Here is a 19,435-nt window from a genome sequence, read left to right as displayed (position 1 = left end):
TTCAAGCTATAAGTTAGTACTAGTTTCTGATCACTACAGGGCAGGACCTCCATTCAGAGTCACAGAGGATAAAGGCTGTTGCCTTTGTGGTGAGAGATGGGTTATGAAGGTTCATGAACATGGCTAACTTTGGGGTTTTGTATTTATTTTGCCTATTTGATTAAAAGCTTTGACTTTGGAGGAGGGAAAATAGCTAGAAAAATTAAAATGTTCATCTGAGATTCAATGTTGTGCTCATAAATCAATGGTTTTTTTTAAATGTGGCTTTAATAAATATGATCTAGGTGTCAGCGCTGTGAAAACTGGTTCTCAGGCCTTGCTTCTAGAAGCCCTTTTCTATAGAATGCAGATGAATCCGAGGAGTCACTGGCCTGCTGTTTTCAATCATCCTGGATGAATATGTTGCAGAATCTTGACCTCACTCTGTAAAGCTCTGATGCTATTAGTGGAATGAGTCATTGAGCCTTGACTGCTTCTCTGGGCAACTGGCCCAGGCAGTTTAAAATAGTATTTTGTTGTTTGAAAGATTAGGCAAGGTAGGCCATTAGGCCACTTCCCTTTAGTACAAGAGAGACTATAAGTTTCCTCTCCTTGATTTCTTTAACTATGTTCTGAAACCAGTTTTTGTTGACAAGAGAGGAGACTATTTAAGAGCTACAGGGGATGGGGTGAGAGACAGTAAGCAAAGAGGACTGGGGGACCATCATTATCCAGGATGGACAAGAAATGCTATGTTAGCCCTAGCACTCAACATTATGAACCACTTATTGGTTCATTACACAGATAATAAGGACTCTGAAGAAGGCACCATTAAACCCTGGACTTCAGTTTATCACATTCCTTTCGGAGACCAGCCAGTCAGCTAAGAAGACGAACACAAGGAAAAGGTTATAAGGCTCTCTGTGTTTCTAAGAAGCTAAACCAGCCTCATTCCCCTGGCACAGATATATCGGAATGAAAATGGTTTTCAAAGCCCTGAGAGAAATATATACTATCTCTACAGGGGCCCTGGATTACAGAAGAGCAGAGTGGGAACAATTATCCTACACTCTGAAGTTTAAGATTTCCATACTGATAGTGCTACCCAAAAAATGAGGAATGTACTTTAATATATTTTGTACATTGAATTTTCATTTCTCTGTTGCCAAACATTTCCAAAGTTTTTAGAGGCATATGGCATAATTTTCTGGTGTATTTTTACAAATACTAAAAGACTCCTAAATATTTCTCAGTCTTTGACTCAACTGTTTTGAACTCAAAATAGTTATTAACTTGTATCAGAAACCAAAAGTTTAATGGGATGAAGGAAGTACTCTGTACCTTGCTCTCTAGGACATTCAGTGTACACATGGTACTATGTGCTTTGTGTCATCTCCGGGTGGGGGAGGGAATATTTCTTCTAATAAAACAGTATACTTAAAAACACAGATAAGAATGCTTCTCTAAGTTTCTTTAATTATCAAAAAAATTAAAGGTAATGTTTTCTGTCTTTTTAGTAGTGTTCTATTATCCAACTTTGTTGATCAATACCCATTTTTCCTCCCTTACTTTTAATTTGGCTTTTATGTGACTGATTCTATGATGATAGTTTGGAGCTTTTTAATTTTCTACATTTATTATGTCTCCTGTATGTCTTTTAAACAAGTAAGACTAAATCCACACACCAAACAAAGTAGGACTCATCAAGTCAGCTTTAACTGGTACAATGTGATCTGGTACATAGCTACCGATGTGACACCAAGATAATCCCTTTGTCTCCAACATGCAGGAATCAGAATAAGACTCTCCTGCTGCCTGTCCATTAGGAATTTTAGTCAGATGGAGGAGGAAGTAGAATGAGGGCAAAGGGAAGAAAAGCAGACGTGGATGGTAGCATCACAGCCATCTGGGCTGAATTTCAAGACATTCCCCACTACTTCAAGAAGGAAAGGGAACAGCAGAACATCCCAAGCTTGGGCCTAGCAAGGAGACATCAAGGGTACTTACTTCCAAGAGAGCTTTGAAATGAATTTCTTGAAATTGGCATCTGCAAAGAATTTGTGCCTGTCCCCTACCAAAGAAAGCTAAAGCTGACTGTGGCCTCTAATTTAACCCCACCCAGGAAGTCTTTCATTGAGGTGGGACTGCATAGCCCCTGCTCCCTACAGGCAAATCGATGAGGTTGTAGGTTAGTGTTAGATTATCCCCATGTTCTTTCAGATTGAGGAGTATGTCTGTTTTTACTTGAAGGGAATCCTCAAACTACTGACCTGTCAGTCATATTTCTGCTTCTCCTATCCAATAAACAAAGATGACTCAGAAACTGTCTCATTGGGAAAGGACAAGAAAGGCAAGCATCTCATCTCCAAGGGTTTCAGATGCATTTCACCTAAAGAACTTACTTAGTTAAAACAGGACAGGGGCTGCATCACTTTTCAACTAAGTGCTGTCTACAAAAGCAGACGCATATCCACAGTATCGCCATGCTTGTTACGGCTTGGATGAGGGAAAGTGGAAGGCAGAGGGCTATTAGTGTGAGCTGAGTCTTAGATGGGTGAGTCTGGGCAGGGTGGAATAGCTGAGAAGGGTAGAAATGAGAAACGAACTGTCTGACTCATCAGGAATGGAGGCGGCCGTAGCCAACACGAACTGTACCTAGCTCTCACTTTTGCAAGTTCTAACACTTGCCAAGATTGTGTCTGTATGGGAAAGTCTCTGATGTAATTTTGTGCTCTTTAAATCACTAACTTGACTATAACCCAAGGACAAATCAATTGCAGTACAATTATGAATACATATTTTATTATAGTTTTAAAATAGAAAAAAAGGAGCTGAGTGTACATTGGAAGCAAAGGCTGAAATGATAAAATTGAAAGAAAGTCAGATGCTATATGTTGTTAGCTATCCCTCTGTCTAAGTACAGAAACCTCTACTGGTACAAAAAAAAAAATCACACTTCTGTTGGGCCTTTGCTAGGAATGTGGCAATACCATTTTGTCATTTTGTTTTCCTTTATTGTCCTAAGAATGGGACAGGAACAGAATGATATCATTAAGTTCACAGAAATATCTCTGTGGATAACATGCCTGCTATGTAAGCATAAGCACCTGAGTTCAGAATCCCCCAAATCCATGTGATATCCAGGCATAGTGGCACACACACCTGTAATCCGAGAACTGTGGGTGGTGAGGTAAAGCAGCAATGGCTAGAATACTAGCACCAAATGGTGGGCCAGCCAAGCCAAATAGATAAACTCTGGGTTCAGTGAGAGACCATATCTCAAAGATTAAGGGGAAGAGGAACTAAGGAAGACACTCAATGCCCTACCTACAAGCACTTACACACTTGCACAGACTAGACTCTCCCACAACACATACATGTACACTCCTAAACAAACAACATAACACACACACACACATAGACACACACACACACACACACAGAGAGAGAGAGAGAGAGAGAGAGAGAGAGAGAGAGAGAGAGAGAGAGAGAGAGAACTTTTATAAACAAAGAATGGTGTCCTAGTGAACCAGTTTTCCAAAAGAAATGTTCTGGTTTGTAATATTTCTTAGTCTCCATGGTATAAAATTTCTCAGACTACACAATTCCTAAGAATTAAACAATTGGTTCCTATGAAACAGTGGTAGCCTACAACACAGAAAATAGCAACACTAACAAGTTTTTATAAATACATATGATATAATTTTAATTTCCTGAGAAGATATGCAGACACAAGAGTCTTTGTTCCCTATGGCAATTCAGCAAGTATTCATTAAAAAAAAGAAGAAGAAATAGGCCTATAGTAAGTATTTTTGTTATATGTAATAAAAATATTTTTAAATTAATTTTATATAAAATATCACTATATAGCTTTTCACAAATACCCATAAATATTATAAATTGGTTTAAAATACTTTTCAACAAAAACTCACAAGCTGGCTAAACTTAACAGAGTCCAAAATTTGAACACAAATGTTCATTATTGTTTGAAAAGTCAGCATGCTTGAGTGAGATGGACTTTTACAACAGTATCCTGGATCTTCTTGCTCCAGGCAAGAAGAGAAAAATATCTGCTGGTGAAGAATGGCTGTCTCGTAGCTTCATTCTGGCCACCTGGGGTAAAGTCGATGCATCCATTTCAAAGCTGAATTTTTTCCATCTTAGCGATGTATGATGAGACCATAGAGACACCAGTTTCAAAGCAGAGACCATGTGAGTGGCATAATGAAGGCCCCACTCACTCAATTCATTGTGAGTTCTGAGTTGAGGTAAGAGTCTTAGGATTCATCTATCCATGTTCTCACTGTGCAATTTTTTTCCAAAAAAAAAAAAAAAAAAAACTACCCCATTAACATCATAGCATTGTTGTGTGGTATAAGAAAACTGTTATAACTGCCAGTTAGAGAACACCAACCAAAAATGGGCTATCATTGTGTAATACAGCCAGAAGAGTACTGATTTCTGGTATTAAGTCTAATGAGATTTAACTGGTGCAAACTGTCATTTTTCTATCTGCAGCATTTATGCACACAAAAGCAATGAAGGCTTAGAGGAAAGTTCAGAATGAACCTGCATCCTGAGAATGACAAAATAAAAAAAAAATCCCAGATCAATTCCATCTCATGCCATCTCAACCTCTGTCCTTATAGGCTTCATAATGTTCTCTATCCTCTAAAAACGCCACCTCTAAAGAAAGGTGTTGGCATGTCTTAGCCACCCCACCAGTCTGACAATGTTTTACTAGGAGGCGCAGAAGGTGAGAGCTTGAAGGGATTAAGGTAAAACAGCTCAAAGAAATTATGATGGAAAAAAAAGTTCAAGCTACTGCCCTACACCCTTTTTGCAAGCCAGGTAAGACTCCCATAGAAGCAGGATCCTTCTACCCAAGGATCAAGATTAGACAGACATTCTTTGGAAGAGTTTCTGTCTTCTGTTGCCCATACGCCTTTTATCATGGATTGTACAAGTTCATTTGCAGACCTGACATTAGGAATTTGGCCCATTTGCTGAATCCTCTTCAGACAGATATGAGGGTTAAAATTTTATATGCCAAGAGGCTCTGCGTTGATTTGAAAACCCTCACAAACTGTGTGCATTGCCAACAATTAACCCCCTCCAACCCACCCATCAGCATCTCTGGATACACTGAAGAAGAAGAGAAAAACAAACCCAATCTCTAGGAGATGAATGAGAGATCTGGCATTAAAATGATCCCCCAGTATGTATTATTTTTCTGAATATGGTCTTCAGAGTTGAACATCAAATATAGGGTGTCTCCAGCATGCAGTTCATAGATCCCTCCTATAGGTAAGATTTGAAAATCATTCGTTAGAGTTTGTAGGACATCATTTTTTTTAACTATCTGTACTACAAAGGGAGCCCTGTTTTGTATGTATTTCTTATCGACAGGAATCACTTGACCATAGATTAAATACACGCCACTCTGAAGTATCTTCAGCTTCCCATCAGATGTCATATTCACACAATGAGGTTCAGGAGATGTCATTTGCCATTTTGAGGATAATAGTTCTGTAAGAAATTGAAAAGGAAGAAGAAAAAAATTATATTTACATTATTATTTTATCCTCTATCTGGTTGTAATATTTTCTTTACTGCCTTCAAGTAGATTCTGTACCTGTACTATACTACTTTTCCCAGACCATATTTTAAACCTATTGTGAGAATAAACGATCTCTCTGATTTTGAGAAGCAGCAGATCCTCATGGCTCTGTACCTCTTCTTAGATAATATGAATGAGGAATGGAGTGGAAGGGAGAGAAGAACCACAAAACAAGAGTAGAATAAGGACTGCTAGTAATCCACACATCCCCACCTCTTTCTTATACAAATATTATTTACTCTGTGGTGTTTTACCAATGACATAGTTCATAATCAATCTACACTCAACATTGCTCTACTCTGACTACCCTGGGCTATACTGCTTTAATTTTCTTCATATAAGGTGTTAGCAAGAAGCATGTTATAAATTAATTTTGCCATTTTTCTAGTCTTACATCCACTTGAGTATGATGTCTTTGATAGTAAGTATTCTCCATTTTTTCCAATTGCTGTACTCCCATCACCTAAATAATTTCTCAGAATTGTGTGTGCTCAACAAATTTTTATTTTGACATAGGATTCTTGCTGTATTGCCTGGTCTGGCCTTAAATTGCTGAGTTCAAGTGATTCTCCCAGCTCAGCATCAGTAAATATCTACAAATTGATTGACAGGTCTGTATTTCTGAATTTCATGCTTTGTACCTAAAATATGGCTCTCCATGCCACTTTCAACTTCACATAACATTATCTAGCTTACTTCTAAATATTTACTAGTACAAATTAATTTAATTAATATATGTGTAGTTAATATTGCCATTTGAGAAGTGGGATATGTATACAAATTTAGTCATTTCTTTTCCCATGTATTACATTGAAATATTTCCCTAATGTTAGTGCTTTTGTACAGCTATGTAACTTCAGGGCCCCAGTAAGTGCTTTTACTGATTCAAAGTTTTTAACCTGGATTTTTTTTTAATATTTCATAGCTTTAGATATAGAGAGTATAGCCTAAAAGAGGTTAGACTGACTTAGATTCTCATTCATACATAAATAACTAGGATAAGACTTGGAGGTAGATGCTAGAAGATAATGAAGAAATGAGCAGGAGACTTAAGAATGGAGGATTATAAGCAAAAACAAAGACCTGCTGCATGCATCTCCAGTGAACTCTACACTTCTTGGTGGCTTGCAGTGGGTGGGTCTCCAGGAGAAAGTCTATTTTTTTTCCTATTTAATTCAGTTATGGTATTTTTTAAAAGAACATCTTAGCATTGTTTTTATCACATCAAGGAAAATTTTCTAACACATTATATATTCTATTCCTTTCACTGCAAAAACAAAACATAAAATCAGAGAGGGACACATTCAAAGACTGTCCTAACCTCTGGGCACCAAAGTATTTTGAAAAACTGAAGCAAAAGATGAAGAGTGAAAAACCGAATTAAAGAAATTGTCTACTATCAAACAAAAATGTGTTTGCTTAGCTATGCAAACAATAAAAAAATGTGTACATTTGATATTTTGCAAGTGTTCTAAGAAATAGTCTGAGGCTCAGTGTGATGGTTAGTTTACTTATCAAATTGATAAAATCTATAATCACCTGAGAAGAGAACCTAAGCAAGAACTATCTATATCGAGTTGGTTCTAGAAATGGGAAAATCCTGCCCACTATGGTTGGTGCCATTCCCTAGGCAAGATGTCCTGAACTATAAAGAAGTAGAGAAAAGAAACTGAGCATAAGAAAGCAAGCAAGTAAGCAAGTGCACTTCATTTCCCTCTGCTCTTGACTGAATGTGACTAGATGCTTCAAACTCCTACGGCTATGATTTCTCCACAGTGAGGGACTGTAATCTGCACTTGTGAATTAAAGTAAATCCTTCGTCTCCAGAAGTTGCTTTTTTTCAGGGTATTTTATCAAAACAACAGAAATGAAACTAAAACACTCAGCAGCACTGTTTTCCATGTTTTCCGAGCAAATATCAGCTGACTGTCATGAAAAGTGACTCAGAAGCGAAGAGGAAATGCTTCTTCCTTCTCTTCTATGCACTTACTAACAGCAGTACTTGTTCCCAGATGCTAGACATTAGACATGTATGAAATATAAGAAACACTTTGACGAAAGTTTGGAATCTGAAAAATATCCTTAATATACCACCAAAGTAAAAGCTGATTGCTATATGCAGATCCACAATCTTTTAGTGGGATGTCTATTTTTAGTGGGGTGTCATCTATGCCTGCCAAGAGTATCACCACGTGTGGGCTTGTCAATCAGGCTCAGCCCTGGAGCCTCAGCTCTCACTGGGCAGATGGTGCATATGGGATGAGTGATTGCAGTGAACAATAATTGAAAGTGAGCAAAGAATGCACAGATGCACGAGCTTTCTGAGGGCAAGGCAGTTGCCTCTTGCCTCAGAATCTAAGGGAAATGAAAGGAAACCATGGAAGATGGGTTACTCACCAAACTTAACCATGCAGGTGTCTTTGGTAGTTGGCTGTAGAAGGAAAAGAAGAACTGGTCAGAATGATGGCACCATTGCTACTTGCTTGACTAATTATTTAGAGCTTAAAGTTTCTGAAGCAAACTGCTTTCCAACCCCCCAGCCCCTCCCCTAAAATACTACCCCCCCAACACACAAACACAGACACCTGTACAACTGTCTTACTTCTTTCTTTCCCTTGACAGATGACTGGCTCTGTCCTCTACATTTGACTTACAGTCAGCTTTGACATTAGAGTTTTAGGAAGACAGGAGAAAAGAAGTGAGAATGGATGCACAGGCAGAGGTATAGTAGACACACGAGTTTAGCTGTATGCGGAGACAAAGGAGAGCATGAATAGAGCTCTGAGCAGCATTGTTTTAATTTTAAAATGGTGTCACTGAATGATAGATTTGATAATGAGAAGAAAGGTAACAGATCTTTTTTATTTGGGGGTGGGGGGGGTCTTTCATCCAGGATTTTGGTGTCTCCTTCTGTTCATTTACCTTTGACACACAAGGCAAATGCTGAAGTTGTGTTATTCCTCTCTAGTTTACTACAAACACCAATGTCCAGATCCCTATCACTTCCCAAGATGATCTGTTGCATGTGAGAAAAAATAATGGAACCTCTGCTTATGTTTTGCTTTAGTTATAATAACAGTAAATTGGCTCTAGAAATATTTAATGTATAGAAAACCAAATGTATAATAACTAGGATGCCTTCAGAATCAGAAACAAGTGTTTCAAAATGTCTGCAACATGCCTCATCTTACATGCTGAAAGGTGACATTAATTATGGCTAATTTACAAATACAATCACTTAAATGCCGTTAAATGCTTCAGGGTAAAAGGCACAATCATCAGATTTTTTGGTACTCAAAATGCATTGGTTTTCTGGGAGCAAAGTGCTCAAAAGACTTTTTTTTTATTTAATTTTTTAATTTATTTTTTATTGGATATTTTATTTACATTTCAGATGCCATCCCCTTTCCCCATTTCCCCTCCCTAGAAAACCCTTATCCCATACCCCCTTCTCCTTTCTGCTTTTATATAATTTTTTTAATGTTAACCAAAGGCTTTATAAGTTTGGTAATGCTCAATCAGAAGTGTAACCTAATACCCAATCTAGCTATATCAACTATCTTTGACTGGTGGAGACATGTGAACATCTGCCTCCATGTCTGGCCCCCCTCTCTCTTTTTCTCTCATCACCTAGCTCCTCCTCCTCCTCTCCTTACTCCTCCTCTCCGTACTCCTCCCACCTTAGCTCCTCCTATATATCACCCTTCCTGTTAAAATAAAACTTTTCTCTCAAAATACAGTTAGAGCATAACTATACCAATTTATGTCAGTAAGGTGCAAGATAGACCTAATACCCAGTCCATCATTTTGTTGACTAAGCAGAGCCTCTGTCATCTCTCCTAAATAAAAGACTTAGTTCTGAACCTGGCTTTTTTTCAAAAGACTTTTTTAAAGATGGAGATTGATACACGTTCCTTCTAAAGGATTTGTCCAACTATTATGTTAGGGGAAAAAACAAAGAGAATGGAAGGTAAACACAATGAAGTCAGGCATGGACTGGAGTCTATAAACCAGAAAGCACAGTGCCTCTGACCAAGGTGCTGGCAGGGGAGGGGGGCTGAGGGGTGGGGGGAAGCCAACTGGTCTAATAGAGTGATGCATGCCTGTCATAATAGCACTTAGGTGGAAACAGGAGAACTGTGGCTTTTAGGTCGATCTAGGCTATATCTAAAAGGAAGCAAGGAGTAACTGGAGTTCCTGACATGAATACTGGCATAAAGCAATGGGAAGAAAGAAAGATTTGGGACTGCAGTCATTGAAAAACATTAAGTTAATTGCCCAAAATGCCAAGACTAAGAAGAATAAAGAAGGGAACCACCAAACTTTTGACGTGTTGATTTGTGGTGCTTACTAGATATCAAGTAGCAGTTAGAGATATGATGCCAAGATTCGTTGCTTTCAGACATGGCATTAAATGTGAACATCAAGTCCAAGAAGGTAATTTTCAATTGGTATAGTCAAAATCATAAATCAAAGTGAACCTCAAGTTACTGTATTATAAAATGTTAAGCTAAATTTAAGAAAATAAAACAAATATCAGATCACTAGGGCTCTGAATGTGACTAAGAGGTAGAGAGGGTCAGCATCACAGAAACGGTATTTCAATTATTTTATTATGTTTGCATCAAATGTTAATCTATTATAGACAACCTAACAACTTAACTAAAGCAAAATAGACTGGAAAGTCTGTCTTATACATTTAGAGTTGTGAGTTTCTATCTTGTGTGTCTGTCTTGTGTACATGATATTATTCTCAGACATGGGATACTATTTAATGTATATCTCTTAGAAGTTATAATAAAAGAATTTTATACTGATAAGGGGGTGTAATAGAAAAGGGGAGAAGCGGAGAAGCCATGAATAAAAAAAACAAAAAAACAAAAAAACACTGGATCTCCTGAAATTCATTGTACTCTTGCGATTATTTCACCCACATTTTTGGTTTTCTTAAAAGAGATATCCAAAGTCAATTCAGGACAAAGACTAACAGGCTTACAGCAGGGACTCCCAGAACTCCAATTTCCTTATCTATTAACCAGGGAGTAAGAGCAGGGTTCACAGAAGCTGTTGTTCTTACTTTACTATGCTGATTTTTGGAGAGGTCTTCTCCAGGCATGCTACCTGAAACTTCTCAGTAAATATCAGCTATTTTGATAATGATGCTAATTATAAAAACAAATTAAACAAACAACCTAATTACCCATAGTCTCGACATTATACTAGCATTATAAGCAAGAGAGAGAAATTTAATGTACAATTGTTACCTCTCAGAAACTATCCTAACTAAAATGACATAATCACACATATGAAGCAATCAAATAGCCCCCAAAATATAAATGTCATGGATTTTGTTCCAGCTATCACCATGTGTAAGGAGTACACAGAAAATCTAAATCTATAGATGAATGAACTAACAGAGACAAATATGCAGAAAGCCTGTTATGAGCTGCTTTAATATCTATTTAGGGTTAGAAAAATACCACTGAGTTCATCTGTAACTATTGCCATAAGTAAAATGTAATTGAAAAGTTATCAGTTTGGTTGAAAGATGAGGTGTTTTACTGAGGAAAGGAGGTCAGACAAACCATGCATATTTTAAATGACCTTGTTGTTTTGTATTCACTTTGTAAACCTTTTAAGTAACAATGGTATGAATATTAATCACAGTCATCTAGAGCCTAGCATGAGTCAGGCACATTACTGCCCATTATTCCTTAAGGCAATTCTGTAAGAATTACCATGTTCCTTCTGCAGATGAGGAAATGAGAGCATGGTGATGAAGCAACAAGCCCAAGGTCATAGGGCTGATAAGAAAGGCTGGCATCTCCAACCAGACTCTTATTCAAAACTCTCCCTCAACCCTACGACTCACAGGGGCAGTTTCTATTTATAATTCTGGTGATGTTAGGAGAAGCTGCATACAAAGCTCTCAGTTTACTCTAGTTTTGCTTATATTTAGAAGGATCAGTTGCTCTTCTTCTAACCTCTCTCTGGTTTAAGACTAGATTGACTTGGTTTGTCTCAGAATAACCAAAACAGACTCCAGGCTAATCCTGACAGCATATATTTGGAAACAAAATCTACTCTGTCTGTTTGCAAGTTACAGTTATACAAATTCCATTTTCCCTGCTGGAATTCCACCCTTCATCACTGAAGAAAGGGGCTTTCCTGACTATTTGGATTCTTCAGAGACAACTTTTGTGATCTACTTTCATGGAAGAGTTGGCCAACTTTCTTGAGCTCAAATCTAGTCTATTAACGAGAGAGAGGGAAAAAATTCTCCTAGGATGATTTCTGATGATCTGAAAGAAACCAAATTTCATATCTTACTTTTAAAATAAGAGGGTTTTTTTTTTAAATGGGGATTTTTTTTAGAAGAAGAGATTTTTAAAAATGGAGATTTGCACAAAAAAAAGAGTGGAAGAAAAAACACTTCTAAGTTCTGAAGTATGAAAAGGTGGAAGTGACCACCTCATAATGACTCACCACCTGCTAGCCACTCAAATCTCTCTCTGCTCAAGACATTTATTTGTAGCTGATAGGGAACGTGTAATACGAAGCTAATCCTGAAGACCAGCGTCATTTCCATAGTAACTACGCTGCCAAGCATCCTGACAGGGAAAAAGACTCCAAAACTTTTTACTTTCCTAAATTTGGGATAAACTCTTAGTTATGTTTATAAGAGGAACCCTTCATTGAAAGGGGTGTGTTCTTTTGAGAGGATAATCTGGAATCAAAGTTTCAGAAATCATTAATTAACTAAGTTTGACTGTGGGAAGAGATGTCACCCAGAAAGGCATTTTCCTCAGCAACTCATCACAAGCAGAAGTCAGTAGCACCTGGACTCACTGATGCTCAGAGTCACCTGACTAATAAGACCTGAGGAAGTTTGCAGGAGGAAAAAGCATTCCCAGCATGAAATTAATGTGTTCTCACCTTTCCTCCTTTAAACACTTGAGGATGCTGATAGTCTGCTCAACATCCATTGCTTCAGAAAGTTCATATCTTGGTTCATTCTTTGGAAGGGTGGGGCTGAGGTTAGAACTCTCTCTGCCTTCATCAATTTGTACAGTTTCAGACTATAGAATAATGGGCTCCTATGTAAGCCTTTAGCCAGTACCATACTAACTAACCTCCATTCAATAGTGCTTGCTTCCTCCTGCATCTTTTCTCAATATCTTGCCAATGTAGAACCATACCTCTGAGACCATCACTGGTTGGTCTCCTTAGACAAGTGTTTCTGGGCTCACATCACAACTCTTTCTTACACAGGTATACATCATTTTATTCTGCCCAAGATTTAGTATCTTTTAATATACCCAGAAATAGGACAACTCTTGAATTATTTAATTCCTTTCTGGTCTTTATGGTCAATGCTTTTTTTTTCTGTCTGTTTTGTTTTTGTTGTTTTGTTTTCTCTGTGTAGCCCTGGCTGTCCTGTAAGAGAAAACACTTCTAGAAAGAACCTAACTGATATACATTCCCAGTTCAGATCCTGTCTAGATCCACAATTTGTACTAGAGTTCAATGGGAAATCCCTGATAACTGTCAGGGGCTTCCCAAAGAGACATGTGCTTCTTCCTCCTCCATGAAGCCTTCCCTGGTCATCCCAGCCCAAAGTCATTGTCCTCATAAACTACAACTATATGGTTTATCCTACTCCTCAGTAAATTTATGAACACCGTAATTACAGCTTTAATGACATGAATTAAATAGATCCATTCATTCCATTATAACCATGTTGCAGACCTAAAAACTAGAATCAGAACAATGATACAACTTTCTCAAATGTGCACAGCTAGTTATGGGGAAGCTAATCCAGAACTGGAACCCAGGTTTTCCTTTTTTCTACTTTGGCACCATGTCTGTCTTCAACATGCACTTGCTTCCTGTTACTTTATTCTATCTCCCATTATTCTTTTGTGACTCTTCTCCCAATGAGACCACAGCTTGTCTGAAATTACCTGAAGGCGATCACCATGTTTCAGGTCTCTTCTTTGCCTATCAAGAAGGTACTATTGGAATCCCAGGAAGGAAAAAAAGAACCTACTCAGTTTAAACATGTAATTTTATCTAGTTCAAGCCTACAGAGAACTTATAGTATTTTCTGGTGTCTTTTGTCTTAAAACATTTAGATGAATAAAAAACCCATTTGAAGAGCTGTGTCATTACAAGGCTTAAACTGTTTACACTGTTTGTACTGTCAAAAGTCTTCCCACTACCTCTAGCAATGCTGAGTGGCAATGATAATAATCAGACTAACAAATAAATAACCTTTATATGATATAATTAGCAGCTGTAGGCTCTATTACCACCTTACCTTGAGTGAAGTGTAGATCAGTGTACCCAAGGCACAGAACAGCATCAGCAACAGAGCAACTATGCATAAGAGCCATGGCTTCCTGAACCTCTCTGCCCCTCGAGGACTTGACTCGCTCAAAGGCATTTCCTCCATGAGGCTAGAACTCGATCTCTGGAGGAATGAGAACTGTAGAAAGCAGATACCCACAAGTGATGGATGAACGATGCAATGTCATGTTTTATAGTATTTCGTCGTGGGTGTGGGAGGTGGAGTTTTCCTTTGGAACACTTCTAAGCACTCGCTGTCATCATGGCACCAGGCCAAGCATACAAAGGAATGAGAAGGCTTAGAGCCAACAGAAACATGGGCGGGCAGACAAAAGCTACTATGAGGGAAGTTCAGAAGGAAAGAGTCTTTCCTGAAGAAGAGGAAGTACTGTGAGCATGCACAGCCAGCCTCTGCTGCCGTAAGACACTACATTCCAAATTACTTCCAAGTAAGAAAAAGTCTTATAAGACTAAATACAATTTAAAACTAAGTTTTGCCATACTGCAGATGTAACAACTGGGTAAGACAGAGAGGTGAGAAGCTGAAGAGTAAGGATGCATGGTTTAAACAGCATGGTTCTCATGAAGTCATCACATTGTATACTTCACATAGGTACCATTTTAGAGATACATGCGTTTTGTTTGTCAGCCACACCTTGGTAGAAGTTTTAAGACATCAAAGCTATAATCACACAAAAAATATTCTCAGTTACAAAATGTGTTTATTCTGAAATAGTCTTGAAATAAAGCTGCAACTGAGGGCTAGAGAGATGACTTGACCAGTAAGAGCATGTTTAGTTCCCAGCAGGTTATTAGAGCTTGGGGTTTCCTCAAACCACTAGCAGTTGATGACGTGGAAATCACAGTCCAGAGAGCATTTTGTAACAAAACCAGATCTGTCTTGGTTTCACACTATTTTGGGAAGTATTTCTTACTGAGATGTCAAATTTTCAACTTGACCCTATTGTATCTTGAAAATAAGCAACTCTTGAGGAAGATGGTATAGAAAGATAATTCTTCAATATATCAGATATTTTAATGACTGTTGGACTAAATACCATCACAGAAGGATGAATGAGAAATTGATTCTTGAAGAAGAACATTTTTTCTGTAAATTTTGACCATGTTTCTCGCCCACCACTGAGAAGCAGAGCTTTTTCTTTCTTGCTCGTCCCATCTACCCCTTTCTTGTATCCTGTCCAAATGTTAGACGGAACTTCTGCTTACTCACCTCAGTAGAGATGCATTCTCATGAGGAACTGGTCCAAGTAAAAATCCACATCCACCTTCAGATAAGGTTGGGCTTGGTGTATTCTTATTTTAGCTTTATGACAGTATATAAAGAAAATTGATCATTATCTTGAGAAGAATGTACATACCAGGGCTTCTTTCCATTAAACAGGACCCAGAAATGATGAAAGTTCAAGTCAGCACAGGAGACACCAGGGAAGGATTTTGGCATTCTCAAGTTTTGAGTCATAACTAGTGCCTTGTTAACATAAACCAAAAAGAATATTTTGTGCCATCCCAGGATTTGACAAAGGCAGATGAATAGCAAATCCAAAATTTGCCTTAATTTAGGGCACTTTTGGCTTAGGTATTTGTAAATGAAAATTTAAACAATCTTAAAATCCAACTAGCAAATCTAATTTTTCTTTTATTTTTGATATAATATAATTATGTAATATATTCCTTCCTTTTTATCCCTTCAAACCCTCCAATATACACCTTCTTGCATGGAGATTTGGGAGAAAGTTTAACTCACAGTTACCAAAGAATTTACCACCCAACCACATTAAAATCATATACACAGAGAGATCTGTGCCCATACAGATATTACATATAAGACTGTAGAAATTTAAAAAAAAATCTAAGTAAGTTGAAATCATTGAAAAGTTAGGCTAGGAATGGTTGTCTTGGCAGAAAAAAAGGAAAATGCTTTTTCCCCTGAAGGAATAATAAAACCTAAGGAATATGTTAAGAGACATCTGTAAATGTTAGAAATTAAATTAAATGAAAATGTTAAAAAAAATTAAAAATCTTTTTCAGGTTGAAAGAAAGGGATCTGAGATGCAATCAATCAAGTAATGTAACTATATTCATTATTGTCTTAAATTGAGAATGAATTAATTATATAGATATGTAGTTGTAATTCAGTTGTGGATTAGTAACAGTAAAACATATTAAACATCCACTCTGCATAATCATTACATTTGAACATTAAGCAATCCTTCATTAAATGGTCCTCTACAAAAATGATCAAGGTGACACTTGGAAAGATAATTCATTAGCTTATACAAGTGGATGAGGAATTGAATCTTCATGTGTTCAACCAGAACACTCATAGTGAGAGTCTCTTTCTATACTAGATAGAGATGGTGGGAAATGTGTAATATCTGCGACAGAGCATCAATACACGATCAGCTTCCTCCACACTTCTGTGTTACTTGGTTCTACAGACTTGGCCCAAACTCCTTTTATTTTTAACTGTTTATTTTTATTTCTTTCTGGTTGATAGTGTTTGGTATCTCACATTCAATCAGAAATATATACTAAGTCAGAACTTCGTGAGGAATAATGCACAGAATCTAAACTACTCTAGATATTAGAGTATTTCTTACCACATTTTCTCAAATATGGCACATCTGAGATAAATAAATGGATGTAATTACATATGGAATAGAGAAGAGGAGGAGAAAAGGGAAAAGAGGAGAGGAAAGGAGACGTGGAGAGGAGAAAGGAAAGGATAGAGGAAGAGAGGAGGGGGTATGGAAAGAGGTGGAGAGGGGAGGGGAGGGGAGGGGAGGGGAGGGGAGGGGAGGGGAGGGGAGGGGAAAGGAGACATTATTACATAATTAGTATTTCAATCATGGAATTTTAAGGCAGGAACTATTAAGATTGATAAGTGTCTACTTATGGGACAAAGTATGTAGCCTGTCAGTGGTAGAGTGTTTGCCTAACCTATACAAAGCCCTGAGTTTGATCACCTAGCCCCAACACAAAGATGCTAGCTAGTAAACAATTCACTATGTATAAGTGAATATATATATATATGTTCATCTATATGTAGATATGTGTATCTATATGTGAAGATATATGCATATATGTATATATTATATCTACAGTAATTCCGTTATACAGAGTTCCTTATAACAATCCTCAGAACATCTTTTCTAAAGAACTAGCTATAGCCCTAGCCGAGGTGTTCTAAGCAGTATTTTCATTTAAACTATACTTTTTAATTGTTTGGCAGCTTCATACATTTATCTAATGAACTTTGTCATTTTCATTTTCTCTTTTCCCATTCCCCTGTCTTGTTCCAGTTTCTTTTTCTCTGGAACACTTCTCAATAAATCCCCTCTGTTTATTTTTTAATTTTTTTAATTTTTTAGGTTACAATGGGTATATTATTGATCAATGATTGAGTTCAGAGTGAAGGGTTATAACAGTTGTTCTCAACTTTAATAGTGCTGTGATCCTATAATTCACTTCTTAATGGTGTGGTGACCCTCAGCTATAATTTTTTTTTTATTTTTAATTATTCACTTCACTTAACATCCTGCTCATTGCCCACCTACCGCTCAGTCCCTCCCACAATATTTCCCACATATTCCCTTCTCCTTCTCCTCTGAGCATGTGGGAATGAAGTCTCCTGGGTATCTCCCCACCCTGGCACTTCAAGTCTTTTCAAGCCTTGGCACTTTTTCTCCCACTGAGGCCAAATAAGGCAGTCCAGCTAGACAGACCTATCCCACATACAGGCAACAGCTAATAAATCCCTCTCATTTTCTCAACTTTCTTTTGTTTGTGTGTGGTCCACAGAGCTAATGAACATTTTGTGGCCCAAGTGTGTGTGGCAAGTTTATTTTTCTGGAGCAAGGATAATTTATCATGGCTACACCAATGAAGAAAATAACACCTAATCGCTCCAAAACTTTTAATTTTCAACAGTCCCTTCCTTGGAAGGGGTATAACCTCTTAGGGCCCCTCCAGACAGTCTTATACAGAAAAGCACCTGCAGTTTATTAGTGCAATAGCTATGTCTTGTTCTGAGGACATCTTGTACATCTCTCCATCCTCTGGCTCTTCCTTTCTTTCCACCTCCTCTTCCATGATGTTCCCTGAGTCTTTGGAGAGAGTAGTGCAGCTGTCCCATGTAGGATTCTACCATCACTTACTCTTGTCATTTTGGCCAGTTGGAGGTTCCTACATTAACTGCTGTCTGCTATAGAAGGAAGTTTTTCTGATGGAGGTTGTACATGACACTAATCTCTAAGTATTAACTTGAGTATTTAGAAGGCAGTTAGACAGTAGGATCCTTTAGCAAAATAATAGTATCAGGTATCCACTTGGGCCTATGACTTCCCCTCCCATGAACTCTTGATGAGATTAACAGAACCAATGCATGAGTTGCCTCCTCATATTCAATGAAAAGGGTCTTGGTGTCCATGACAACACTCAGGTTACTACTGCTCTAGGAAGGCACATCTTCCCTGACAGGCCATTTAATTGCAGGATTCACAGCTGGATGAGATACAACTATTTCAATCTCTTCATTTGGAGAGTTGCTTCTGTGCTTCACATTGTCTTCCTTGGTTTTATTTTTTCATGTAGACATTTTTAGAGCTCTTGCTCCTGCCCCATTTTTGCTATCTGCGTATGTTTTATTATCCCAAGCCAGTCATTAAGTGACAGTTCCATGTTCCAATTTTTATGGAAGTCTTTATTTCTTTAAACATCTACTCTACTATGAATCTTCTAGAATGAATATGTGAGATTACAAGTTCCTGACTCTGTACTCTGGGGCCTGAATCCACTATGTCAGTCATCATGTAAATATCCTGACTGGGGGAGATGCACTTTTTAAATGTCCTTTAATGAAAGAGAAAACTTCCTTTTCATAAGTTATACTCAGAATGGCTCTTCCAATTCTGCAGTATGGCAGGATACCAGCTACTATGAAACCATAAAACACTACCTTAGATGATGTAATAAATCTTCATTTCTGTTAAACATATTTTGCCCAATATCAGAGATTTGGGCAAATACAGAAAATTACATATTTTATTTGACAATCTAGTTGAAGTAAAAGGTTTTAGAATTCCCAGGACCAATTATTTTACCCTACTCTCCTGGGGTTCCTTGATCATCTCTGGAAAGGAGTTTAGGGAAGTTTTTCTTAACCTAATATTTATCTCTCCACTTGAGGAAAATCTTCCAAGTTCACACTTCAAATGACAGCATAACAGGTCCAATGTAGAACCAGCAGTGTGTTCTCAGTGTGCAATGCCCCACCCTGAGTTGTGTTTCTATAAAAACACATTTTTTTCTCTCCTGGTTATCCACTAACACTGCTGTTTACATTTCAATCCACACATCACAACTCATGGCTAGATTGATTAATTAATTAATAATTATTTAATTTTCGGTGTTGAACTGGAAAGTTAATAAGAAAGACTTGGGCACTTCTCTATGCAATGACTCCTA

At 37.6% G+C, this 19,435-nt stretch overlaps 1 protein-coding gene and 1 long non-coding RNA gene across 2 annotated transcripts in view; one reads left to right on the top strand and one right to left on the bottom strand.

Moving 5' to 3' along the window:
• LOC143443708 (uncharacterized) overlaps positions 1-19,435 on the top strand; it is a 151,316-nt gene that overhangs the window by 37,967 nt on the left and 93,914 nt on the right. The gene's annotated exons all lie outside the window — the stretch shown is intronic.
• On the bottom strand, positions 2,827-14,094 carry Tnfsf18 (TNF superfamily member 18). Its single transcript, XM_034513313.2, has 3 exons — positions 13,920-14,094; positions 7,997-8,030; positions 2,827-5,508 (listed from the first exon to the last, which is right to left on the bottom strand). The coding sequence occupies exons 1-3, from the start codon at positions 14,052-14,054 to the stop codon at positions 5,156-5,158; spliced, it is 522 nt and encodes a 173-aa protein (XP_034369204.2). The 5' UTR covers positions 14,055-14,094; the 3' UTR covers positions 2,827-5,155.

The sequence above is a fragment of the Arvicanthis niloticus genome, chromosome 10, assembly GCF_011762505.2.
Source record: "Arvicanthis niloticus isolate mArvNil1 chromosome 10, mArvNil1.pat.X, whole genome shotgun sequence".
Taxonomy (NCBI): domain Eukaryota; kingdom Metazoa; phylum Chordata; class Mammalia; order Rodentia; family Muridae; genus Arvicanthis; species Arvicanthis niloticus.
The sequence above is the reverse complement of the archived record's forward strand: the minus strand, read 5'-3'. Positions and strand labels throughout refer to the sequence as shown.

Bases quoted from the DNA above. Each gene is read 5' to 3' on its own strand.
- Tnfsf18 (XM_034513313.2), bottom strand. From the start codon at position 14,054: ATGGAGGAAATGCCTTTGAGCGAGTCAAGTCCTCGAGGGGCAGAGAGG. The intron at 8,031-13,919 runs GTAAGGTGGTAA...TTCCTTCTACAG, and splicing joins TGATCTACACTTCACTCAAG to CCAACTACCAAAGACACCTG. The intron at 5,509-7,996 runs GTGAGTAACCCA...AATTTCTTACAG, and splicing joins CACCTGCATGGTTAAGTTTG to AACTATTATCCTCAAAATGG.